This window comes from Podarcis tiliguerta, assembly GCF_965153285.1.
Source record: "Podarcis tiliguerta genome assembly, chromosome: 3".
NCBI classification, from domain to species: Eukaryota; Metazoa; Chordata; class Lepidosauria; order Squamata; family Lacertidae; genus Podarcis; species Podarcis tiliguerta.
This window is the reverse complement of record NC_139536.1, coordinates 104,432,374-104,459,788: the sequence shown is the minus strand read 5'-3', so window position 1 is coordinate 104,459,788 and position 27,415 is coordinate 104,432,374. Positions and strand designations below refer to the sequence as shown.

Below are 27,415 nucleotides of genomic sequence, written 5' to 3'. Positions count from 1 at the left end.
GCCCAAAGAGTTATCCAAGGATGTCAGGGACAAGATTGTAGACCTGCACAATGCTGGTGTGCAAGCGTCAAATTTATTTTGAATGGTAGGACTATGGAATAATATTTCAGGTTGTAGTCCTGTGCTCACTTTCTGTGGACTAAGCCCTCTGAGAAAACATGCATAGGCTTACGCTGTAATACAATATAGGAGAGGGAACCACCATGCAATGTGTTGTAGCAACTTTTATAAAATCAATTATTTTCTCTTCTTTAGGAAAAAGGATTTTCCCAGAAAAGAAAACAAGAGAAAATAGATGTCAAACAAAGGGATATGAGTGTAGCAACTGCATCTCTTAAACTTGCTTCACCAAAGAAAAATATCATTGAAGAAAGCCTATATAGAAAAGCACTTTGTACAACTTTAAGCAAGTCTCCAGAAAACAAAGGACTGCTTAAGAACACAGTAAAAGTTGAGGAGGATGTTTCCTGTCTAATTAAGTCTGTTACACAGAATACGGAGCAAACCAGCCCAGTCTTAATGCCAGCTGATGTGCAGAATTCAACAGGCCACAATTACAGCTCCCCAGAAAATTGTAGTTTTAATAACTCTATAGATAACATCTTCAGTAGCACAACCACAATTTTGCAAACTTCAGTTCATGATCTTCATTCGTGTCTTGAGCGCATTTCAGAATCCAAAGTCACAGTTCCACAGACACATCTTGAACACTTCGGTTCGTCTCCAGAATTAAATAATATCACTGTACCAATTAATGACCTTCCATCTGATCAACTGGACTTTCCCATTACAAGCTGTTCGGTGGAATTGCAAGAAACTGATGAAAACACTGTGTTGCTCCACACTGTTTCACAAGCTTTAGAACAGTTGAATGGTAATAAAGATTCTGTTATCACCATTATAGTTCCTTCTGAGGGTTCAAGAACTCCCTTGCTGTTAGAGGGTTCATTTCTACCAGCAGAACAGGAATTAATAAACATAGGAACTGAAACATCTGCATGTATTGCCAGTTACAGTGGAATTGATGTTCTGCAGACCGAGCATTCATATTGTAGGCAAGACTCTGACAGGGAACAACTCTGGCAGAAAATTACAAAGCTGCACTCCAAAATAGCACTTTTAGAAATCCAGGAGAGAAAAACCTTAAACAGGCTCAAATCCTTAGAAGCGCTTATCGCCAAACTGAAGCAGGAAAATCTGCTCTCTGAAGAAAAACTCAAGATTGTAGAAAACTGTTTCACAACATTTGAAGTTACTATGATACAATAAAGGTTTTGCACTGATTGTTACAACTGATTACTACTTTGTACTTTGAAGATGATTGAGTCCTTCATTCATTTTTAAGGGTACTATTTAATGGCATTTATCAAATGCTCAAGTTTCTTAAAGGTGCAACAGCCAGGTTATTCATAATGGAGAAGCCTTGTATTTTATTTAATGATTGCACTGAAGTAAGTTATTTGATATGGCTTAATCGAAGAGTTAGGCTTAGCAGTGAAGCTTGAGATTTGCAGGCTTATTTGAATGTATGTTCAGTGAGTTTTTTATGCTTAGGCCCAAGTAAGTGTATAGGGGGCAGCCTTAACTTTCTAAAAAGCAAAAATGTCACTCGAGCCCCTTTAATTTAAAAGTTGCAGCTTCTTTGGTCTACTCGGTAGTAAATGTATTCCATGGGAGGTGCACATAGAATTGCAGCCTACATTAAGATTCAATAGATCTTGGTTTCCACTTACTTTGTTCAGGAGAGAGGGACAGATTGAGTTGCTCTATGGAAATAAAAGGGATTTTATTGAAATAAGATGGGTTAGGCTCAAGACCATAGCGTTTTTCTTTGAAATATGAGTGGAATACCTCCACTTGCCCCAGTACCGGGGAAAAATAGCTCCAGTGGTTCAACTGAATTGTTGATTAAACCACTGTAATACTGTAATTTCTAATATCTTCCTAACACGGTGTTCCAATTACGTCCTCTTTCTTTTCAATTGGATAAATTGACCATGCAAGGTGGTAATTAATTAGTTTTCTACCAGATCCTGGAAAGGGAGATACTCTGTAAAGATACTTTGCCACTGAATTACAGTTGACTCTACAGTTTGTTTCTTATTCAACACCGAGTTGCATAAGCAGCCTGCAGACTGAAGGAGTGGCTTTTATGAGCCCCTTCCCATCCCCTAATAAGCTGTAGGCTACCCCATCTCTTTGATAGGGATATGGTCCCTCTCAAGATGCATCAGTATTATCCATGATCATAAGTTTTTTGTTGCACAATTGGCTCTAACACACAATGCTCCCAGACCTTTGTGAGATGAGCTGCAGTTGGAGAAGTGGGAAAAAGGAAGCAGGAAGGGATAAAAAGTGAAGAAAGAGCAAGCTGGAAAGGAAAGGTGATAAGCAAGGCAAGAAGTGCAAGGAAAGGGGAACCCAAATTAAAAGGGAGAGCTAATGGAGTTTCCAGCCACAATAGGGAGCTGGTTCCATTACTTTCAGAAAAGGGTCAGATGGATTATGGGGCCTGATTAGGATCCACATGCAGCTCTGTACTGATGGAGAACATCCAGCTAAGATGCTTTTTATATGTCCCTGTCCCCATCAATCTAGCTACAGGTGATTCTATACAACTGGATTTTGACTGAACACCTAAATATTGATACGATATGAATTCTAATTCCACAAATCGGCATTTTCCCCAAGTTACTGCCAGGTGGATGAAGCCTGTGCCAAAATTTGTGTAAATGAATAAGGAACAGTAAGTGGTGTGAGCTTTGGATTACACAAAACCAGGCACGCTTCCAGTTTTGTTTTTTTATTGCGTTCATGAATTGCTTCACATAAAATATTCCAAAGCAATTTCACAGCAAAAACAAACAATTTAAAGATGCAGTGGGAAGTTCTGTGCAATGCACATTATTAACGTGATACCCTGAGACCTACACTTAGGAGTAAGGAAAATGAGCCAGTTGCTGGCCTAAAATTATAGTTTGGACAGCTGAAATGTTTGGCACATCTAATGATCATTTATTGTTAGGTAAAAGAGCACAGTGGATGTGAAGGTTAGTGCCATTCTAGATGGTATGAAACGTAAGTACTGATTATCCAGCTCTTACTAGGACTACATAATGGTTTGACAGATAAATAAGGTAATCATCTCAAGTCTTAATCGAGCAAGCTTGTGTTTGCCTTAGCCTGATGAACTTTTGATCCACAGGTGAGGCCTTGAGAATATAATTATCTCTACACCTGAATAATTGCCTTTGAAAGTAATACCTTCTCTAATCAGCGATATTATTTTAAGAACAAAGAAGCTTATGTGTAATGTGGCTGTTCTGAAATAATCCAACAAGGAAGCTGCTTCTTTTTTAGTGCATATGAAAGTTATATTTTATTTAACCCCTGATTCTGACATTAAAACATCTAAATAAATTATATTTTGTTACTAGCTGTTTTTCCTTTGTTGTTGTGGTACATGTAGAAAGCTTGTTTTGCTTGTTATCTTTCTAATGAGATACTCCTTTTCTTTCCTCTCCTAAATCTGATCCCATTTTTTACTGATGCCAAAAGAAAAAAATCCAGGGTTAAAAATGCTTTATACAAGTCCCACATATTTGTTAATTGAGTATGTATTATTTGTAGACCATATAGCATCATTTCCAGTGTGGGAGTCTTCTATAACTATAGGTTTCTAGATTTTTTAATATGGTTGATATATTGCTTGTTTTCTTTGACTATTTATTTGACATCAGCCCATATTATTGACTTCCCCATGTCTGTTTCAAACGTGAAAGAAATACTAATGGAATTAAGAGAAACTCCACAATCATTAAAATAGATGCCTGCAAATTATAATCATACTAAAATGCTACTTAAAATTGGTTTTTAAACAAATACAATAACCATTAAACACTTATCTAGCAGTATGGCTAATGGTGTTTGTTTTATCCATTGTCTCTAGACATACGCTTGCACATTCGACATTCAAACATATTACTTAACGTAACCTCTGCACTATGTCTTTATTTTGGTCATTAACATGGTCAAAGAAAGGAGTCCACGTTTCTTGGAAGGTGTCTCTATTTATTATGCCTTTAACTGCCCTCCTGTATCCAGACATTGCTGTATCCCAGATACAGTGGTACCTCGGTTTTCGAACAGCTTAGTTCCCAAACAACTCAGAACTCGAACGCTGCAAACCTGGAAGTAGGTTTTTGAACTTTGCCTCGGAAACCGAATGTGCTCCTGAGCTTCCGTTTTCACTGTTGCGCAGTTAATTTGAGTCCCCCGCAAAAAAACTGAGGCGTTCTTCTTTCCATTTTTATTACTGCGCAGCTCATTTGAGTGTTACCCCCATTGTAATTAAGGCTTTCCCCCTTAAATAAAGGCAATCTATGAAGGGCAAAAAGCCAAACTGATAATTAATAACAAATTTACAGAACCCTTTAATATAGAAAAAGGAACTAGACAGGGATGCCCACTTTCTCCCTTATTTATTTTAATTCTGGAAATACTCAATCAGGACATAAGGAATGATCAGGGAATAAAAGGGATAATACTAGGCAATAAATCCTTCAAATTAAGGGCATTTGCAGATGATCTAATACTAATGTAACTGAATGTAATATGGTAAAATAAAAATAAAAAATTGCAAAAAAAGAAAGAAAGAGCCTGGGCAATCTCGAACGTAGCAGGTTCCCACACACTGAACAAAGTGGCACGCTTCAGTACGGGTTTGGTCACCTTATTGGTTGCAAGGAAGAACTTGAACCGGGTGGTGTATGAGTCCTATTTCTCTGGCACTATGGGGTCAAATTCCTCAATGTGGCCCTGGGTGGCCATAAGGTCTGCTCTGTGTGACCTGCCTTGTAGGGTTGGGGGGGGGGTCACAAAAGCAACTGCTGGAGCAGCAGTGGCATTCCCTCCCCCACCAACATGATGCCTTTCTCTTCCCATCAGGCCCCGGGAGAGAGGCCCAAATGCAGGCATGTAAAGGGGAAGAGCCTTGGATGCCACTGGCCCACTGCAGCTGCTGTAATGTGTCTGGGTGCGCTTTTTGTAAGGCCTCACCCACCCACCCACAAATTGTTGGTGCTTCTCGGTGGGAGACAGCTTTCTCCCAGCACCAGTCCAGAATGCATAGCACAGCATTCACTCCTCCAGACATTCAAGCAAGCAGCAGAGCTTAGCAGAAGCTGAGACTGAGGATACGTAGCATCTGGGTCTAGTGATTTATTTACAGGATCGAAATAACAGAGCCATTATGGCATGTCTCTTCTCCGAGAGAGAACAACAGAACAGAACAAAGAACTAAGAAGATGGCCCCAAGGTAAAAGACTTCTGGGAAAGGATTTATAATGAATTGAAAAAAGTGTTGAAAAACACATTTATTAAAAAAAAAACCAGAAGCCTTTTTACTTGGTATAGTGGGGGGGGGGTGAAATCCCCCAAAAGGATGTTACTCTTTTTCTGTATGCCACAACAGCTGTGAGAATATTGTTAGTGAAGAATTGGAAGAAACAAGATTTACCAACATCGAAGAATCGCAGATGAAGATGATGGACTATATGGAACTCGCCGAACTGACCGGGAGACTCCGAGACCAGAGAGAAGAGACGGTGGAAGAAGACTGGAAGAAGGTTAAGGAATATTTGGAAAAAATATGTGAATATTTAAACCTTAGAATAGCTTTGGAAGTGGATATAGGCTGTAGGGTTAGAAGTAGAAGATAGAGTATTTTAAAATAGAATTATTTTTAAGTGATAAAATGTGAAGTTATTTTAAGTGTGATTAAAAAAAATGGTTAGCAATTATGATATACCGGTATGTAAGCTGCTAAAGATGAAGTAAAATGAAAATCAGATAGGTGGGACTTGGGGAAGCCCACTTAACAATGTTTAGAAAAATAATGATATGACAATAATTTTTTCGAATTGTTTGTTTTTTCTGTTTGTGTTTTTCATTTGTGTTATAAAATGAATAAAAAAAATTGGGGGGGGGGGAAAGAACAAAGAAGACAGAAGTGGTGCACAGTTCCTTCGGTTCCCACACTTCCAAAGAATGGAATGTCAACACACAGAGTGTGTGATCTAGTAGTCACACACACTCTGCAGCACGGGAGAGAATGGAAATCCTGACACATAGATGCTCCATTTCCCCTCTTTTCCTCCTTCTCTGGTAAGACACATCACAATAGCGGAGGACTGGGATAGTGGGTGCACATTGCCCGGGGTGGGTGGTGAGGAGTGGGCAACTGGGCTGGCGACATTATTTCTTTTTCTCAAATGAGATACACAGCCACCTAAGGCTACCCCTTCCTCTCAGCATCTCCTTGTGATGTTACAGAGGTAGTCCTTGCCTTCGCCTCTGGCCACGAGGCTGCATCCCTCTTGGGGACGCTGGGGACATTGAGAAGCTACTTTAAGTAGCACAGCCCCCATGTGTGTCTCTCCTCAGAAGAAAGTCACCTTGGATTCAAGTGGGGCTTGCAGCCCAAATGGGAAAACAAGCAAGCAAGCAAGCAAGCAAGCAAGCAAGCAAGCAAGCAAACAAACAAACAAACAAACAACAGGGAACTTTGCAAAGAAAGGAGGCGCTTAGGGAGTACAGTCCCTGCCATGGCTCTCCTCGGATTCAGTGGGACATCTTGAACCTCTTTCTGGAGCTAGGTGAAGACCCTTTTTTATTCCCCCAATTTCTGAGATACAATTTTAATCTAGTTGACTATTTTGGTGGCCTTTTAGGAGCCTTATTCTCTTTTGTAAAGTGCCTCAAATATAAATTAAAGGGTATAAAACTACTTAAAATGAGCAAATAAGAATTCAAAATCATTGAAAAAGTCCTAGTTACTTATGTAATATGCTTTCGTATGCATTTTTGGCAGTGCTTCGTTTTTGTATTATCTTTATTTCATGCAAGGCGTATTGTATACTTGCATAAAATGGCAGGATATAAACAAGGTGTCATTTTTGACAGAAGTGACTTGATAGCTACTTTCCTTTCACACTGATAGCATATCTAATTCTGCATCAATTTACCTTAATTAAACCAATTACTGTAATACGCACAAAGTAATTCACTGAACAAACAGTTCAACAGATATCATTACTGCAAAGCCTTCACATAAGCAAATACACATAACTGATAACCTTCTTAATTGCTAAAGACAGGATGTGTCCCTCTATGAGCACGTAATCCCCACTGAATCAATAGGAAAATACTTTATTCGTCCATGTCAAAATGGGATGATGCTAACAGACCACAAAGGAGTTAATTTCATGCTCCACCTGTCGGGACTGGTCCAAAAAGAGACATGTGACGCCTCTTACCAACACATTGCGGCCTGACATTGACTAAGAGGAATCACGCGCCCCTCAACTGCTGAGAATTGTGTGGTGACTTCACTCTCCGTTTGTGTTCACAATAGGTATGTCTGGGGCAGCACCATAGGACCCATTACTGTAGTCATTTGCATTACTTTATTCTACACAACAGCCAGAGAGAAGATTGCTGGGAGCCCAAAGTGAGGAAATACAGGTGGAGCAAGTTTCCATTTCTCCAGTTCCTGCAGTCAATTGCTCTCCTCATTTGCACATTGAGAGGGCAGACACAAATATACCATCTTCAGGGGCTGATGAGAACCCTCAAGCCATCACTGACTTGCTCTCTACCTAGGAAAACTTTCAGCTTTGGAATCTTGTCCCCAATGAGTTTTAAAGCTCTGGTTCCACAGCCCATCTTGGAGCCATCGATGGAAGAATCATCATCACTGTAGGCAAAGATTTGGGAGAGGCTCAGCCTCAAAAGGAGGGGAAGGGGAAGTCCTCTGTGCTACATCATCATAGCTCCTTTTGAGGATCAGGGAAATGAATCAACTCTACATAGCTATTTTTCATTCTGCATTAAATAGACACACAAAAAAAGGTCTCCCTAATGAGCTCTGTAATTTCCTTTTTATTTTTAAAGCATATTCTCAACTTCATTGCAATTTCACAATGGAAGAATTCCTTAAAATATATAAAAGAGTCTTTTCATACGTCTCTCATTTTGTCCTTGACTCAGATGAAGGACTTGTCTATCTCACTGCTAGATTAAAAAAGTATGCCTGCATTGAACTTGGAAGTTAATTTCGTGTTGCGATGGCATGTGTAGGGTGGTGAATAGATTATTCACCAGCAGTGAGGCTCCACCATGGTGGAGACTTGTTCTTTTATCTCGTATCTAATAGTAGTCAGTCAGATGTCTCTAAGCCACAGATGAAGGCAATGGTTTTCCATTTCTTTACTCCCCAACAATAGCGGTTCAGAGGTATTTTGCCCCTGAACATGGCTGATTCCGTTTTGCTGTTGCGGCTACCTTGATCCTCCATGAATCAGTCCAATCTTCTTTTAAAAGCATCCCAGAGAGAGGCTATATCTTGTGCCAGCAAATTCCTTATTGCCTTAATAAATTCTTTCACCTGGGATCTGCTACTGAATTTCGTTGGGTGACCTGAAGTTCTCAGGGGAGGAAGAGGAGAGCTCTATGTCCATTCACAATTTGATAGATGCCTATCATGCTGTCTTATGAAAGAGGACCAAATATCTTAGGCTTTCTTTGTAGGAAATGTGCTCCAAACCCTTGATCATTTTGGATTCTTGGGTTTTCTTTTTCTGCTTTCTTTCCAGTATTATTGTAACCTTCCCAAACCACAATTACTATCTGCCTAGTTCAATGGTTCTATTTCAATTTAAAAGGTGAGAAACAAATCTTTCAAAAACAAAACCTGTCTAAGCACTACATTAAAATGCAATAACTAGTAAAGTTAGTTTTTTTTAAAAAGCCATCAAAGACCATTTGCAAATCAATATGCCTCCCTACAAAGGTTTTTTGCAGGTGGAAAGCAAACCCAAATTTCCTCACTATTCTGAAAGCAAAATCCTTGGAGAAATTCCAAACAAATTCATGCAACTTATTTAAGGGCAGGATACCAAATTATATTTACAGCATTTCACATTCTCCCTTTAGATCTAGTAAAATTATTTGATCCTATACACATAGCAAGCCAGTATCTTTCCTTCCACTGTTTTCTGGGGCAACCTCATTGCATGGGAAATAACTGGTTTGCTATTCCATCCTATTTACAATTTAATATTTAAAAGTTATTTCATCCCTAATTCCTTACAATTTCCCCTCCGGTTTTCTTAATGAGTAATTCATGTTGCTCTTTTGTAAGCTGACTATTCACCAGAAACACACTAGGACCCCCTCTTGTGGAGTGAACTGCAAGAAGAATGGAAAGTAGCTAAACAAAAGTCACCTTTAGTTCTATCTAGAAGTTGTTCCAAATGTTCTACACATTTTCATGAAGAACACCATCCAGTTCCCAAGTGCTCACAACTGTACTCCCTGTGTAAACAAACTACCTTAAATTTTAGACAAAGAGGGCAAACTAAGCAAGGAAGAAATATATTATTTTGTTTTTGCAAACACAGCCTAAAGCTGCTTATATTTAGCTTTTCGTGCATATTATTTCCCAGGAAGAGATAGAGAAACATACTCCCCCAGCAAGCTACAGTTCAGCATTTGCCCCAATCGACTTTTCGTGAAGAAATACTTTGGTTCCTGCCTAATTCATATTTATTTTTGTGGGCATCCCACAGTCCAAAGTACAATTTCCTTCTTTAGTATGTGAACCATTTAGGGTGTTGTCACATAACTAAGACCTAGATTAACAAGGACAGGCACTTGGCTAAGTTTTAACAAGCTAGCAATAGGGGTTTTCAGTGAGCAGGACGTCATCCTTTAAGGGAAAAAAGCTAAAGTCTAGAAGTTGCAGGCCTGGTTCAGAGCCCTAAAAGATTTATTATTATAAACTAATCTGGCCAATAGGGAGTTCACATCTAATTTGCTGAGCAAAAAAATAGAGGACAAGGCAATAACTGTGAACGCTCTTTGACTGCTTTCAGGTGCGGCAATTCCTACCCCCTCAGCTGTTTTGTCGTTGAGCTGGGAAGACAGTTAATGGCTTTTAATGAGATGGAAGCAAAGTGCTGACAATAAAATAAAGTCTTGAGACTTGAAGGTTTTCTAAAAGAGCGAAAACACATGGCCAAATAGCTATGAAACTGGCAACAAGCCCACCACAGCCCTTGAACTAGTATGGAAAAAATGAGACAATGTTCACAATAAAAAGAACCCCCACCTATTTTTCACCACAAGCAGGTATGCCCATATACTAAAGTATGTTGTCTGTCTTGTTATACAAACATTTATAGACTTTTGAGCCATCTGAGCTGCTGTTGTCTGTTACTGTGAGAGACTCTTCTCAGCCTTACTATTTACACTTTTTTAAAATGGAGATGCCATTGATGGAATCTAGGTCCATCTGTGTAAAGCATATGCCCGCTTATAAGTTTTTACCCATGAAATTGGTAAAGTCACCTTGAAATAGTCCTGTTGACTTTGTGACTTGGCTTCAATATAACTGATTTATTGTTATCACTCATAGAAAGACAAATGGCGTTGCTCTCAGTTGCTTGGCTTCAGGTAACATTCATCACCTGTGACTAATTTACTGGGGGGTGTTATTGGGCTGTTTGTCTGTGAACCGCCCTGAGACCTCCAGGCATAGGGCGGTATATAAAATCAATCCATCCATCCATCCATCCATCTATCAATCAATCAATCAATCAATCAATCAATCAATCCTGCTCTATGAGTAGCATGACATAACACCCTTGTGAATTTGTTTAACTAGAATTAACTTGAGTATTCCGAAGTCACTAAAAGTGGAGAAGATGCAAGTCAGAACTCCTTGCAAAGTTTCATACGCGTTCATTGGCTTTCTTAAGTTTGTTTCTTGCTCTGCTAAACCGCCTGATCAGTTCCAGTTAAGATGGCGTCAGGCCAGGCAGTCAGCTCCAGAGCTCCACAGATTTTAATCGAGCTTTAATTGATTTTAACTTGTTTTAAACGAAGTATTTTATTAACTACCAATTGTTCTTTTAACTGGAAGCTGGAGAGCAGAAGAATGTTGAGCTGGGAGATAAGCAATAATTAACAAACTTGGAGCTTATCTGTTCTGTCAGCACCATGTTTATCAAGTGAAAGCACGGAAGGTTGCTGAATTCAACACTCTAACGATTGAGATTTTAACTTAGCCTCCTGAACCTAAAATGCCACCCAGAGGCAAGAAAAGAATCCGGACCAGTCCCAGTAATATACTGGAGCTCATAAATCCAGTAAAGCAGATGAGGATCTCCCACCCTAAGGACAACGCCACACTTTCTCCGTATGCTATTCTCACTTTCCTGTAGCTTTTTAAATCATTAGTAAAAAGAAAAGCCCTAAAATAATCTGCTTTATCTCTCACACGTTCAATGCAAGCAATTCCCCCCTGCACACCTCTCTCTTAAGCCATCTTAGTAAGGAAACTGCCTTACTTATAAAGATCCTCTGACTCCGCCTACAAGCTCGCTCACCTATCAAACACCACTTTCAATTTCTCTCTCTTTCAAATTATTTTTATTGATTTTCCAAATTATTACAAATCAAACCAAATTGCTTTATTACAATTTCTTAAAATCAGGTTTCCCGCTCCTGTTGCAAACATATGTCAATCATTTCCTCCTGTAGCTGCATCATTTCTTTCTTTTTTAAAAAACAACTTTTTATTCAAAATTAAAACAAAACATATTATCCAAAAACATATCATCCTTATTCCCCCCCATTTTTTCTCCCTCCCCCTCCCTCCCCCCACAGAACCCACCCAGCCCCACCCCCCGACTTCCCTCAGTTCCAGTCTTTGATTTCTCTAAAAATGCTGTTTTCTGCATGTTACACAGTTGTATAAATCCTCAAACTATTTAGCTGATTATTATCAATAAAAAGTTTGTGAATGTTTATTCAAAACCAGCCAAGGAGTCCAGTTCGCTTTGCTGTGTCTTCAAATACTTTGTAAACGGTTCCCATTCATCTTTAAAGTCACAGTTATCCTTGTCCCGTAGCTTGTATGTCAGTTTTGCCAGTTCTGCACAGTCCATCAATTTTCCTTGCCATGATTCTTTAGTTGGGTTTCTTCAGTCTTCCATCCTTGTGCTACCAGAACTCTCGCGGCCGTTGTCGCATACATGAAGATGTTTTTCAACTTTTTGGGCAGATCTTTCCCTTGCATCATTTCTTATTTAATGTACAGTTGCCATCCTTTACTTGTCATTAGTCCATTCTTATAGCTGACCGCTTACACCACTTTCACTGTTAACCCTGTAATGAAATGCAGGTGTGCAACCATGTGACCAAATTCCATTGTTTGTCTACTTGGAAGAAAGCCCCGCCGTGTGAAACAGGACCTGCAGCCTTAGAAAACTTACACCCCAGCAGAAAACCACTACAAAGGCTACTGAGGTTGCAATCATAATCACGCTTACTAGGAAGAAAGGGCCACCAGGGGTGCCAACTTGAATAAAATATGGTGGGGGCCCAGGTAAGTCCCACCCCACATAATCACATGACACACTGCAAGCACAATCTTTCCTAGTAGCCATAATAACAAACTATTTGTTATGCTTGGAGCTTTAATCCTAGAATAATAGGCAGGTAGGATTTTAGAATGTAGTAATCTGATTGGCCATTCCGGCTCCAGAAGGGAAGTTTGAACCATGGAGTGGTTCAACCAGCCTATCAGGTGTGACCTGGGATGTGAACAAAGGATATATAGCCTGGGGTCTAGGAGGGGCCATGCCAGAAAAGCACTGGAAGACACCCTCGATCACCGACTGTTTTTTATTACTGACATAAACTCCATGAAACTGATGGTTCCTCGCAGTGGTGCCTCGCAAGACGAAATTAATTTGTTCTGCGAGTTTTTTCGTCTTGTGAATTTTTTCGTCTTGCGAAGCACCACTGTGTATTGACGGTTTCCCATAGGAATGCATTGGCGGTTTTAAAAAAAAGGGGCAAGACGTTTTCGTCTTGCGAAGGAAGCCCATAGGGAAATTCGTCCTGTGAAGCGCATTGAAAAACGGAAAACCCTTTCGTCTAGCGGGTTTTCCGTCTTGCGAGGCATTCGTCTTGCAGGGCACCACTCTACATCTCTTTAATAAATAAAATATCCTTGATCACACCCAGGAAGCACATACAGTATAACATTGATGGCATTAATGAATATTGCAGAAACTGCCATCCACATTAACTGATGGCATCACTGGAGACTTTAGGCTTATAAAGACTTTCTCTAGGAAACAGAAGGTTAATGTTTCCATCGCGTGTGCTCTGCAATTGTTTTTTAAGTTTGTGTTTCCATCCCCTCTGTTCTGCAGTTGTCTCTCATTAATACGGTTCACATTCAAGCACCTTTTGCCCTCTTTGATTACACCCTAATCACTCTTTGTAAGCAATATAATAGGAAACCTTTTCGTTATTTCTCTTGTGCACATTAAAGGCCCTATTGAAATTTGTCTTGAAATGGAATTAGATGGATGTCTCTGCTCTTTCTGCACTGCACAGCTTGATCTGGCACAAACCGAGAAGCCAGTGGCCCCACTGAACCCAAACTTAGAGCAATAAACTTAAGGTCCCACGCAGTGCAGGAAGCACACCATCTTCACCAGTCGTAATGTGGCATCCAGGAAACTCTGATCATGACAGCCAATCATAGCACCAATCATAATGTTACACAGTGCTTTTTTTCCTAAAATACATGTTTAGGGGTACTCTCATTTTCCTACTCATATTGAAATACTGCCCCTTAATGAGGCCAAACTTAGATTCCCAAAATGTTTAGGTGTATGCATACCCCTTCAGCCCCCCCCAAAAAAAGCACTGGCTTACATCAGGTGCTTCCCAGTTCCACAACATCCACTATGATATTGCAGATACCTCCCTCTTTTGAATCCAAATTCACGTGATGATAGCTGCTCTTTGGATATGGCAAGGGCTGTGGCAAGGATGGGGAGAATTTGCTCCCCCTCAAATATTTTTAGACTCAACTCCCATCAGCTCTGGCCACCATTTCCAGGGATGGTGGACATTGAAGCCTAGCATCTGAAGAGCCACAGGTACACACACACACACACACACCCATCCCTGGTCTAAATCTGTGAGCACTCTGCTGATGCTGGCATGCCTAGGGTTGATGAAAAATGAACTACTCTAAGGCCAAATTATGGGGACGTGGGTGGCGCTGTGGGTTAAACCACAGAGCCTACTGCTTGCTGATCAGAAGGTCGGCGGTTCGAATCCTCGCGATGGGGTGAGCTCCCGTTGCTCGGTCCCTGCTCCTGCCCACCTAGCAGTTCCAAAGCATGTCAAAGTGCAAGCAGATAAATAGGTACCGCTCCGGCGGGAAGCTAAACGGCGTTTCCGTGCGCTGCTCTGGTTTGCCAGAAGTGGCTTAATCATGCTGGCCACATGACCCGGAAGCTGTACGCTGGCTCCCTCGGCCAATAAAGCGAGATGAGCACTGCAACCCCAGAGTCGGCCACGACTGGACCTAATGGTCAGGGGTCCCTTTACCTTTAACTAAGGCCAAATCATATGATCATTTATGTTAACTTTAGTAGGGGGAAAGGGGTGAAGGAAAGCATTGTGCACAACAGAACAATAGAGTGTGATAAAATTTAAATTAGATCTAGTTGGAGCTCAGCAGAACTGACTACATTTGAACAAACATGTTTTGAATCTGCCACTTTTCTAAAAAATAGACGGTCGTACAAATTTTTCCTCAAAACACTGAATTCAACAAGCCAGGAACTGGCTAGTTTTATCAAATTAAAATCCCGAGAGTACATGCAAAGCATTAATGATGTGAAGAGAAAATTAACTGTAAGAAATCTGTAAGAAAATCGTTTCAGTTTGACTTGCAAAGATTAATTTAAAAATTAGTTTACTGATTACTTAACCAGTAAACTAATTTTAAAACTCCAAGTTAATCTCTTTCAATTTATTTGATAATTTACACTGAAAATGCAGAATATCATGAGTATTATGTTTTAGTTTGGCTGATTTGAGGCGCTTCCTGGTGATACAACTTTACTTGTGAATAAAATGAAAATATCTAGAGCTTTCTGTTGTATCAACTGGTTGGCTGTCACCTGTTTGTCTTGGAAGACAATGGAAGAGTGCTCCTTTGGAGTTGAAGTCAAACTGTTGGAAGGCTACAACACCTGCTGTGGCTTGTAGAGACCAATATGGGAGAGACATGTTTTGTTGCAGCTGAATGAAGATGAAGATGAAGACATCTGCTTCTCCTGCCTTTAAATGAGAAGTGAATAGCATCTCCCCGCATCCCACCCCACCCTTGCAAGCCTTTCACTGCATATCATTTTAACTCCACTTTTTTTCTTCTTTTTAGATCACTGCTGAAATACCACAGAAGCACCCAAGATAGCTGTCTAGAACCCAGCCTATAGATCTTACATTTTACTGTGTGTCTGCCAGTAAACGCTCCCCTCAAACTGTGCATGTGTCAGGGAGAGGGAGAGAAAAGAGATGTTGACGCGTGAAGGAGAGATTTCCCCCCCCCCCCCACGGTTTGCTACTTGTGTAGTAACAGGTGCAATGGAAGATTGCATGCTTTGGAATTTACCAACCTAAATTTACCAGCTGACTGCAGGCCTCTAGCTGAAAGCACATCCCTAACTTACCTCAAAGGTCCAGTTCAGATGTCATGTTCCCAGCCTGCAAACTGTGGAACTATTGTGTTGTTGTGCACTTTGAAACAATTTTTTACTTTTTGAATGTTGTCTAGATTTCTACAACAGATTTAGGGTATTTTTGCACTGCTGAATCAGGAAATGGCATCCGTTTCTCTCCATCAGGTCAGGTTTACTGTAAACTGAATGGTGGGCATTGATAAAGGTAAGTACACGTAGATTGCATGTTGCTTCACCATTTTTCGGGGCTTGAACTTCCATTTCTTGGAACTCCTGGAATGCTCAGCGGCAGGGAGGTCTCTCTTCAGAGTCCAACAGTAGTCAGCCATCATGACTGCGTCCCAGCGACCCTGATACCTGGTCTCCATCTCTTTCATGTCCTGATGGAATCTCTCCGCCTGCTCGTCACTCATTGAACCCAGTTTCTCAGGAAACCGGTCCATATGTGAAAATAGGTAGTGCATCTTGACGCTCATGTTGCAGCCCAGGTTTCTGAAAGCAGTCAGCATGTTGTTGACAAGTTCTGCGCAGTTTCTGGCCTTATTATTGCCCAGAAAGTTCTTCACTACCAGAACAAATGCCTTCCACGCTTCCAGTTCCACTTCGTTCATTGAGTTTCCGAACTCTGGCTCTCTGATGAGCTGACGGATCTGAGGACCGTCAAAGATGCCAGCTTTCAACTTCTCCATGGTCAATCCTGGAAAAGCCTGGCACAAGTAAGTGAAGCAGTCACCATCCTAGTCCAGAGCCTTGGTGAACCGAGCTTGATGTGCAGCAGTGGGAAGTGTATTCTGTCTCTGTCCACCAGATGGTCGTTGATGACGTTCCTTTTTTTGCAAGGCACCAATTCCTCCCGCACAGGCCAGTCCTTCTTCGTGTAATGCTGAGCACGGTCCCTACTATCCCACATGCACAGAAAACATGGGTACTTGGTGAAGCCAGACTGTTGTCCCAACAAAAAGTTCACCATCTTCAGGTCAACACAAATAAACCACTTATGCTGATCATAACCAATTTTCTCCAGCACATACTTCACCGCTTCATAGTTCTCCTTCAGTGTACTCGAGTGAGCCAGGGGTATAGAGGCAAACTGGTTGCCGTTGTGTAGCAGAACACATTTCAGTGATAGCTTGCTGTTGTCAATGAACAGTCTCCAATCTTTGGGTTCATACTGTGGCACTCCAAGCTTGAGCAGAAGCTGCACAATATCTGCACAGTACACCAAGTCCTTCTCTTCCGAGAAAAAACGGAGGTACTCTTGATGCCTGTTGCGGAAGAAGCTGATGCGAGCACTGTCAGAGAGGAGGTTTTTTCCCTTCAAATTAGTCATAAGTTGGCGCATGCGCGGGTGGAGTTTCCTATACACTTCGTGGGGCGGCTGCCCCATTAACTTAGTTTTGATTCCCCAACTTTATGCTTTGCCGCACCAATTTATGGAAGATTTCGAGGTCTTATGACTTCAAACTGATCCCTTTTCGACAAAATCACCCAGAACTATTGGACCTGAATACTTCTTGTCATTAAAATAATCATTTCCAATCAAAACAATTATTCGACATGGCATTTTACCCCCACCAACTTCTTCTAAAATGCTCCACACAAGCGTACATGTGAACAAAAATGTAAAAAAATGACATGTGGCTATAGCTCAAAAACTTGACCTGATTGAGCAAAACCAATGTGATTTTTGGATTCAGCGCATCAGATTCATCCTAAATCAACTGAAAAAACACAGACAACAAATTTGTTGTTGACCAGTGCTGCCTGTGGGTGTGCATTGGGGTCCCCCCCCAGGATCAAGACACTGCTTTTCAAAGTGTCAATACCCATTCCTAGTCTAAAATTAATAAGAGCTTTTGAAATATACTCAGAGTCCTGTAGTGATTCAATGCTCTTTATTGCAGCTTGTAAAACAGTGATTTAATTGCCCCCCAAACCTCAGGCTTTTATATACATTATTTACACAATGAGTCCCGTCGGATTGGCTGATTCTGCTTCCCTCCTGGAGCCTGATTGGTCTTTTTCTGCAGGCCAATCAGTTGTTGCATTCTACGATCCTACCAGCCTAATAGGCTGATTAACTTCCTCCTGGAGCCTGATTGGTCTTCTCCTGCAAGCCAATCAGTTGTTGCATTCTAGGATCCTACTTGCCTATTGTTCTAAGACCCAAGCTTAGTATATAACAGGTTTTTAAGCAGCCACACTACGGGTGGATCATTTTTCCAGCCTTCAAATTTTGGAGGTACTAAATCACACAAAGAGAGCTGTGCATTAATAACCCCTAAATTTTAATTAACGTAGTGTCTCATTCATGTACAAAATTGAAAGCCCAGCTTTTTCTGGAGAGGCTTCCCTATTTAATTAGGAGCTTTTGCTGCACTAATTGTTACATTTGTTCATTCCTTTCAAATCATACTAATGATGGCCAGATGGTCCGTTCCCCCCTCCCTTTAGATTACTTACGAAGGGCAGAATTCTGCTCTGCTCACACAGAAGATGGGGGGGGGGGACCAACCTTTTCCTGCCGACATTGACCCTTTAGAAACTGGCTGTGTTGCCAAATTACTCAGATTTCAGGCACGATAAACACCAACACAGTTTTTCAACATGTAGTTCCTAGAGAAGTCAGCTGGAACACTCTGCTTATAGCTGTATGTAGAACTGCAACAAAATACTCAAATTACACTGTGGATTTGTCTTGTTTGAAAATACAGGTTGCATTTGTGTGGGTGTTTGGAGGGGAGGTTATATTTTTTACATAAAAAGGCCAATGGGCAAGCGTTGGTGGTTATACCCAGTGTGACTGGTAGGGCAAAAAGCAGTGAGCCCAGCAGTAGGTGGACCCAGAGCAAATTGCTGGTGGAACCAACAAATTCTAGTTTTGTTCCCAACCTAGTGCCTGCTGTGCCCTAGAAGGGGCAGCATTAGGACTGAGGAAGAGGAAGATGGCAGGCAGTACAGAGTGTGCCAGTCAGTTATCACACAGCCCAAAATTGTTGAAAGAAAGAGTGCTGGTTTTGATGGGCTCCTTCCTTTGATCCAGCAAAAAGCAACTTGTACATTCTTAAAATTTTATTCTATCTTTAAAAATAAAGTAAAAAGTCAGCTGGGACAGAAAGGCCCGAATAAGGCAATTGTGATCTGAAAAATGACATTTGAAAATTAACATGCGGCTATTGTATTGTAAGCTGTGATAAAACTTCTATTATTAACACCCTGCCCTTTCTTATTGCCAGCTTAATTTCATTCAAGGTTTAACACTCTGCGCCTCAATTGTGCCTTGGGGGGTTGCAGTATAATAGAACAATCATTTTCCTTTCTAATTTTCTATTAAAATACCAAGCTGCTTTACCTCTAAAGTTCAATACTCTGTTCTAGTTCTCACTTAGCTGCTTAGGTGGAAAACTTGTATCTGGGCAAGACCGCTTAAAGCTGCGGAGGGGTGCTCACATGCTCCTCATCACTTGCGTGTGTAGGTCCCCAGGCCACCCCTCAAATAACTTCACACATAAGACGTAATTTAGTTTTGGTTTTTTGGGCACTATTTTGGCCACAACTTTATTAAAATACAAAATCAGTGAGTGGTTGTTTAGACATTGGTTATGACTATCTGTCCCCCCGCCTGGGATAGAACTGACATCCCGAGGTCCGATCGGTAGCCAGTAGAAGGGAAAGTCAAACTTGGGGGTCATTTGAGCTAAGCGTCGGACCCACGCCGTTCACCCCAGCAGCTCCCCGAAAGCTTGCCGGCCCTGGTCCTATGACAAGGATTCCCATGACAGGGATTGGGCGGCCCTGGTCCCATGACAGGGATTGGACATGGCAAGCCCCAGGATTCCTTTAACGGAATTCCCTTCAGTGCAATAGGAGGGGCAGGCACCGCCTGTTCAGGCCCCTCCACCACCAGCATATTATAACCAATGCCTAACCGCAACCTTACAAGTTGTGACGAATTGCTGAGTAGTAGGCAAAAACCAAATGGCACAGCCAATCACCAAATGGCAAAATCCCTACTAGGCCCCTGTGCCAAGGCAGACGACCCCATGACAGGCAAAGCAAGGTCAACCGGAAAAGAGGGCGGGCGGGTGGGTGATCCGATGCACTCTGCAAAGAGAAAGAGAAACCAGAGTGCACCAATATTTAAAGACTATGGTCCCACCCACCCAATTTGCAAAATACAATTTGCCCCAGCAACCTGGTTATCCAATCACAATGCCAGGCAACAACTATTAACCTGCCTGGCATTGTGATTGGCCTGGCCCGGTGGCCCACACCGCAATACGTGCTCTCATTTATTGGAGAACACGCTATACAAAAAAAAAATTCATTGGAACTCTGGCAGGAATTTCACATTTTGGGGGGCCCTGAGGATCATTCAGTTGTGAGCCCACACATCTCAGCCACAAGTTGGCTATCTCAGTAAGAATTAGGTTGCTCTTTAGCAGATGTTTCTCATTGGATTAAGAATACCAAACCCAGACTGACAACCTGGACATGTATTTGTTCAGGTTTGTAGAACAAGATGTTCATTTGTGCTTTGAACTGCCCCACAAAGAACTAAGAATCATGTAATTGTAGATTTAGAAGGGACCCTGAAATATACCCGGAGTCGAGAGTGGATTTCATGCTCTGTATTCAGCTCATAGTGGTGAGGAGGAATGGAAGTTCCCCCACAATATCTGCTTTATATACATTATTTACACAATGGGCTGCACGTGATTGGCTAATTCCGGGATTCTCCTGTAGGCCAATCAGGTTGTGGATTCACTTCCACCTGGAGCTGGATTGGGTGGCTCCTGCGGACCAATCATACTGCTGCATTGTTCTAGGACCAATCAGACTGCTGCATTTTGGATCCTATTCAACTCAGTACGTAACAGACCCCAAGGATCATCTTAGTCCAACCCCCTGCAATGCAGGAATCTCAGCTAAAGCATCCATGACAGATAGCCACCCAACTTCTGCTTAAAAACCTCCAAGGAAGGAGAGTCCACCACCTTCCAATGGACTTCATTCTACAGTTGAACAGCCCTTATGGCCAGAAAGTTTTCCTGGTGTTTAGTCAGAATCTACTTTCTTGTAACTTGAAGCCATTGGTTTGAGTCCTACATATAATCCTGCAACTTCCCAGTTTCTGACTGGTCTGTTCTTTTTGAATAGGCTATGCCCTTCGATTTCTACATTCCAGTCATGTGTCTCATGCCACCAGGTTTCAGTAATGCCTGTTAGATATTTGCCACTCAGTATTAAGAGCTCAAATTTGTCTTGTTTCCCATACACTGTGTATTAGTACAACTGAAACTATGAGCCATTCCCTCCAGCAGCTTCCTTCTTGTAGTCTCCTGCCCTTTAGCAGCTTTCTGTAGCACCACTTCAGTTTCCTGTGCATCGACAAAGCTATTATCCCCAGTACCAGATGTTCCCCTGTTGTCTGTAACATTGTCTACCTCCTCCCCAGGATTTAGTTTAAAGTTATCCTGATCAGGTTCGTGAGACGTATAGCAAACATATTCTTGCCAACCACTATGAGGTTTCCAATTAAACTTTTTATTGCACTAGCCATAGGCCATGGCATCGTTCAGAAGGAGAACAAAAAGAAAAAGGGGAAAAGGGAAAAACAACAACAATAACCATAAAAATCATCAGGCACAGACATACAATAAAACCATGGTCACGGCTACTAGAATTATTTGTTGCATTAAATAGAACAGAATAGCAGAAGATTCTCAGGTAAGATATGCCAAATTAAATATCCGAATCCCTTTTGCAGTTTTGTCTAGTTTTGTCTAGTTTTGTCTAGTTCCTTCCTCCTGATCTTCTTAGCTGCCAGCGCATAGAGGGCTACTTTATAAGTAACAAAGTCGTTGGTGTCGCTCAGCAGCCATTTCACCCTTTCCACCCTATTTAGATGTGTTAACCACTATGAGGTGTAACCCAGCTCTTGCTAGAAGTATTTTTTTTCCCAAGGAAGCAGAGGCCAGTGTCAAAGAAGAAGTGCATTTGGCTCTATTAGCTTCTGAAAATTGTTCCACAAATATCTACACGTGTGTGTGTGTGTGTGTGTGTGTGTGGCATGTGAATGCACCCACGTGCCCCAAATCTGCTCAGGATGGTCAGGAGAAGCCCTGGAACAGCATGCAGGGGAGTGGGGAGATTCTTCTACCTGCAGAAAATTGCCTTAGCATGGCATTGCATTCCACCCATGTATACTTAATCACAACTTGATTCACTCATCTAATGGCGCTTTGAGATTTCAGGAACCAAGGTCTTATTAGCATTGCTGGGAGGTGGTGTGACAGCTGTGGCACACATGAAGCATTTATTTGCTCCTGTCAAGTATTCCCCCTGCCCCATCCCTCAAATCATTCCATGAGCATAATTCTGGTCTTTCCAGGGACATTCCTTCCCTGGTAGCGGGAGTCTCTTCTTAGTGCTTTACTAGAACTAATCAGCTTCTTTCCTATTTGAGTGAAACAAGGTGGGGTTAGCTTTGCTGCACTTCCTGAAATGTGCAAAGGAGCCCTCAGAGTAAACATTCTTACTGGCCCTTCATACCTACATAACCTTACATTCTGCTACATATTCTCTCTTAAACATTTGACTTTCAGATCAGCAGCTACACAGACTGCCTGATGCCAGCATTTTTCAAGCCATTTGTTTCCCATATGCTTCTATTTTCTTCCTCTTCACGCCTGCCTGCCTGCTTATAAGCAAGCAAGCAAGAGAATAACTTGTTCCCCACCTACACGTCCTTCCTCCTATTTGCCCTGCTTGCTTCTCACTGACATATTCTCCAGACAGACCTGCTGCTTACCTATTGAGGGGTGTACAAAGGCATTGATTTCCTTTCTGACTCATGTTTGTCGCATGCCTTGATTTTGTTTCTGTTCATCTGCAGTTTGGCCTCTGACAAAAACGCGAGTCGTCTCATTGCCTCCTGTGGTGGAATTTTACAGAATTAATTATGTGATTATTATCTTATTCTACACCATTTGTTTCATTTGAAAGGAAACACAATTCAAATTGAGGGTGGGGTTCATTATGTATTGTTTGAATACTGAAAGCAACAGCCATTGCCAATTGCATTTGCTAGATTGATTTCTTTTCCGGACATGGGAGGCAAATAATTGGCAATTTTTAGCCCCATTTCTGTTGGAATTCTCCAACATCCCTGCCTGCTGATTTAACCTTTCTCACTAATGAAAGAGGGGAGCTAACATGATTGAGGGATGGCTTATTTGCTACTGACTCACCAATGCCACACACACACACACACACACCCTGCACACGCACACGCGTCATTACAGAATCATTGGGGTTTGGCACTTGACAGCAAATACTTGAAAGGCCACTACTGCAAATGAATGTCCAATCTGATCTGCTCACTTCTCCACATAGCACTCAGCAGTCACAAGAGCCACCTGTCTGCAGCAGCACTGCTAAAGATTAACATGAATTAACTCCCTGCCACCACAAAAAAAACCCAATGGCGGCAGTAGGCTCTCAAGCAACTGGGTGCTCAGGGTCTGTGACACATTGTTTTATGAGAGCTTTGGCCTGATCGTATCCCATGCTGAGTAAAAAACCGAGAGCGAAGCTCAGGGTTGAGATTTTAGTTGCCACAGCCTGTTTCCACGTGGATTGAAAATCACCATTCATAGTTAGTGGGGCAAGGCCAAGGGAAAATAAAGATAATCTGAGCCAGTAGTTGAGTATGGTCATCCACACTGCAGCCTCCACTTTTATGAAACCTGTCTCTAGTCTCAGGGTGGCACTAGGGACACGTTTTGGGATTTGAAGGGTTGATCTTAGAAATTTGGAATGTACAAGTTCTAGGGGTGCAAAATTGGAGAAGGGGCCTGTGGCATTCATACAGAGTCCCTGGTCGTCTCACGGACTATTGACCCTTACACCCCTAATCCGCTGCCACCAACCAGGTCCTCCCTGGTAAAATCACTTCAGTCTCAGTCAGGTTCTCAAGTAAATAAAGAAGAGTGTATTTTATTTCAGACACAAACAAACTTTTACGGCATTCCAAACGTTGTTACTCTTTACTTTCTTAGTCTTATTTTTCTCTCTCTATCTCTTCTACCTCCCCTCACTCAAGAACCCACTGCCCTAACTGTCTATTTCCAACTGCCTGCCAACTGCTTCTCCAACTGCCTTTCCCAAACAACCAACCCACTAAAACCAACCAACTACCCACCACCAACTCTCAACAACTAACTCAAACCTTGGGTTAAGCCCTTTTATACACAGGTGGGCTCTGCCTCCGGCTTTCCTATTGGTCTATATTTTTAACTCTATCTCTTCCCCCGTTCAAACATTTTCTAAACAAACGGGCAAATGTGAAGGGAAAATCTCCTAGTGCAAAGATGGCCTCCTACTTTCCCACCTAGCGTGCTCCCTGAACTGCTGGACTGATGAGGTGTTGTGAGAGGCATTTGGTTCCACAGGGGAAGGAGAGTCCTGGCTCTGATTCTATGGGCTTTGCTCCCATGGAAGATTGTTGTGTCAGCTTCAGACTGATTGGGTTTCTGCTCCCCTGAAGCAGCTTCACAACCCTGAAATTAGTCCAGCTCCTTGGGGGATGGAATGGGAGTCCAGCAAGCAAACACCAGACCTCTTTTTTCAATCAGTAGCTGAACTGGATTCCACACAGTCACAAAAACAAAAAACAAAAGAGCCACAGAAGGAAAAACGCAAAATAAATAGCAAAAACAGACAGGCCTCAGCGTAACACTCAAAAAGGAAGCGTAATACTCCAAACAGAGCATGTTTGACTTCCGAAAAAAGTTTGCAAACCATAACACTTCCGGGTTAGCAGTGTTTGGGTTCCAAGTTGTTTGAGTACCAAGGCGTTTGAGAACCAAGGGACCACTGTATATGGTATGCCCCATGGAGGACCTTAAGGTCCACAAATGGCAACATTTTGGAGGTCCCAGGTCGCAGTGTGGTTAGATTGGTCCCAACTAGAGCCAAGGCCTTTTCAGTACTGGCCCTGACTTGGTGGAACGCTCTGTCACAAGAGACTAGGGCCCTGTGGGACTTGACATCTTTCCGCAGGGCCTACAAGACAGAGCTGTTCTGCCTGGCCTTTGATTTGGAGTCAGTCTGACCCTTATGTCTTCCCTCCCCTTACGGTTTTGATCTATGGGCTACTTTTAAAATGAGGCTACATTTTAAATTGCATTTTAACCTGTATTTTAAATTGGTTTTTTCCTATTATGTTTTTACTGTAATTTTATTGGTGTTAGCCGCCCTGAGCCCGGCTCTGGCCGGGGAGGACAGGGTATAAATAAAATAAAATTTATTATTATTATTATTATTATTATTGCAAGGAGATGCCACCAGGGCTAAAGTCTGGTAGGAAGCACAAGCTCAATGGGCCTCCTAAATCCAGAGGGGAGGAAGTGGCTGGCGGTTGTCCAGTGTAACCCAAAGAAAGCTCTCTGCACGTGCTCAGAAGTGCATTCCTTACAGCTTCAGGATCTCCAACCATTCATTTCTCGGTTGCAGCCCAAGGCAGCGAAGCCACAAGGATCCAGGGATTCGTTTTCTGGTGCTGCCCAACTTATCAACTGCTTACCTGCCCAACGTTGCTGGCTGGGGTCGGTCGAGTTTTATTTTCGCCCGTTGCTGTGACTTCTACCTCTTTGGTCATTTCCCGCTTGCCTGGGATTGCACTGGGAATTGCAGATTGAGGACACGTAGGGAGACAGGCCCGAAAGTCCCAGTGACCTGAAGAGTGGACCGTAAGATTATAAGGTGCCGCCCTATATGGAGCCAGATCATTGGTCCATCTAGTTCAGTGTTGGCTACATTGGCTGGCAGCAGCAACTTTCCAGCGTTTCAAGCAGAGGATTTATTGCCCAGGACTGAACCTCCTCCATGCGAAGGATGTGCTGTACCAAGGAGCAGTGGGCTCTTCCCCTGTTATTGGCATTTTTTACAGAAGGCCTTGGGTTCCATCCCTGGCATCTCCAGGTAGGGCCAAGATGGGAAAGGCTAAAATCCTGGACAGCCACCAACTGTCAGTGTACACCAGTATTGAACTGGCCTAGTTCTTTAAAGACTTTTTTATTTGAGTTTTTCAACAATGCAATTATAGTAACATACAAATAAAAATGGGAAGTCAAAATGGGAAGTTGATATGAGTTATAGTGTTTCAACCATACAAATATACTGTATCGCTCAGTATGACGCATGTCTCAAGCTAACCAAATGTTCTCATATTTCTCCTCATTGTGTACTTGTCAATAAATGGCCAGTTCAAATAAGGGCAGGGAGTGCAAATTGTTAATCCACAGCAATGGCAATGCCTTCTTCCAATACTGAAGCACCTTCCATTTGGCTGACCCAGCAGACACATGACACAGAAAAGGCCCGGTGGTAAATTCCAGTTATTGAGGATGTAATTCAGCAAAACATGTACATCTTTTAAATGCTGTGAGGTTTCTAATACTAAATTAATAATTGGTGGTGGAAAGAGGGAATCAGAAAGTGAGTATGGTATCCCTTTCCATGACTGGAGCACTCCAATGCTTCCCATGGCCCCAGGAGGGCAACCCAGCAGAATATTGCAGGGTTAATCTGTTTTCTTTTTCAGAATTGCACATATATTATTGCTGCTGCCAATATCCGATTATCAGAGAACAAAAAGTTCCTGCTAAGCCAGCTCTTCTCAGCACTGTGCCTGCTGCTCTACAGCAGGGATCTATGCTTTTCCCTGTTCCTTATTTCCACAATGCAGAATATGCAGCGTTAGACCTTGTAATTCAAATAGTAACAAAACAAAGTTTTTATTTCTGTGTCTCTTTAAGATTTGGACTCAACTCCAGCTGGAGTTTGAGAAACCTGTAAAGCAGAGAGATAAAGAGTTCAGTATCCCAGGATTCATTTCCCAGATGATTTTATTATTCCCCAGAAATACTTTTCTAACATGTTCAGGATTCATGCCTCCACATATGTATTCATAAGAATAGATTTTGCATGCATTCTAACACTCCTTTGACAAGGGTTCACTGGTAGCTGTGTGGAAATCTCTTGACTTGTTTCTTAAGTTTTTTGCTCCAGGAAAGCCATACCCTGAGGACAGCCTATATAACCCAATATGACTTCACAACACATCTACTAAAAGGCTCTTCAGCAGACACCAAATGACTGGAGAAATGACAGCCACAGATGATTGACACTGATTCTGTAAAAATTTCCAGAGGTGTAGTCACATAAGTCTCTTGCAGCAAAAAAACAAAGGGTCTTGTGGCATCTTAAAAACTGATTATGGCATAAGCCTTTGTGGGCTGACAAGTGGCATTGCATCCCAAAGAGCTCCTGCTCTAATAAATTTGGTAGGGTGGTATTCAGCTATGCTTCGTTCAGAATCAACCCACTGAAAATAATGAACATGTCTAAGTTACGTCCAGTGATTTCAGTGAGTTTACTCCAAGTAAAACATAGTTACTGTACATATCACCCTTTGGCTGCAATCCTATACCCCTTAACTGGACGTAAGTTCCATTGACCTTGTTGAGTCTTACTTCTGAACAGCAGACAAGTTTAGGATTGTGTTGTTAGTCTTTAAGGTGCTACAAGCCACTTTATTTGCTTTTTATTTTTTTAAAATGAGGCTGTCTAGTTTAAAATAAATTAAAGTTAGTAATAAATGTTGGAAATGTAAAGAAAAAGAAGGAGCATTTTATCACATGTGGTGGGAATGCAAGAAGGTGAAAAGCTTCTGGGAAATTATATATAATGAGATGAAAAAAATGTTGAAATACACATTTATAAAGAAA

General features: G+C 41.8%; 1 protein-coding gene and 2 long non-coding RNA genes across 6 annotated transcripts in view; 2 read left to right on the top strand and 1 right to left on the bottom strand.

The window, feature by feature from the left end:
- Nucleotides 1-1,296, top strand: part of THAP5 (THAP domain containing 5) — a 5,674-nt gene extending 4,378 nt beyond the window's left edge. For both annotated transcript variants that reach the window (XM_083431993.1, XM_083431994.1), the window contains exon 3: nucleotides 256-1,296. In XM_083431993.1, the coding sequence (XP_083288119.1) occupies nucleotides 256-1,269 (1,014 nt within the window). In that variant the 3' untranslated portion in view covers nucleotides 1,270-1,296. The remainder of the gene's footprint in view (nucleotides 1-255) is intronic.
- The window catches only part of LOC310673561, a 27,216-nt gene extending 2,070 nt beyond the window's left edge, over nucleotides 1-25,146 (bottom strand). The window contains exons 1-3 of one of the 2 annotated variants that reach the window (XR_014509106.1): nucleotides 24,016-25,146; nucleotides 22,435-22,557; nucleotides 1,734-1,766 (exon numbers count right to left, since the gene is read on the bottom strand). This is a non-coding gene — a long non-coding RNA (uncharacterized lncRNA). Of the gene's footprint in view, nucleotides 1-1,733; nucleotides 1,767-11,760; nucleotides 12,232-22,434; nucleotides 22,558-24,015 lie in introns of those variants that run through there. The other variant, XR_014509107.1, reaches the window with a different exon arrangement.
- Nucleotides 22,890-27,415, top strand: LOC310673563. Of its 2 annotated transcripts, none has more exons than XR_014509109.1 (2): nucleotides 22,890-23,879; nucleotides 25,140-27,415. It is a non-coding gene; the product is annotated as an uncharacterized lncRNA (long non-coding RNA). The 2 variants fall into 2 exon arrangements; XR_014509110.1 differs by lacking the exon at nucleotides 22,890-23,879 and adding an exon at nucleotides 23,968-24,048.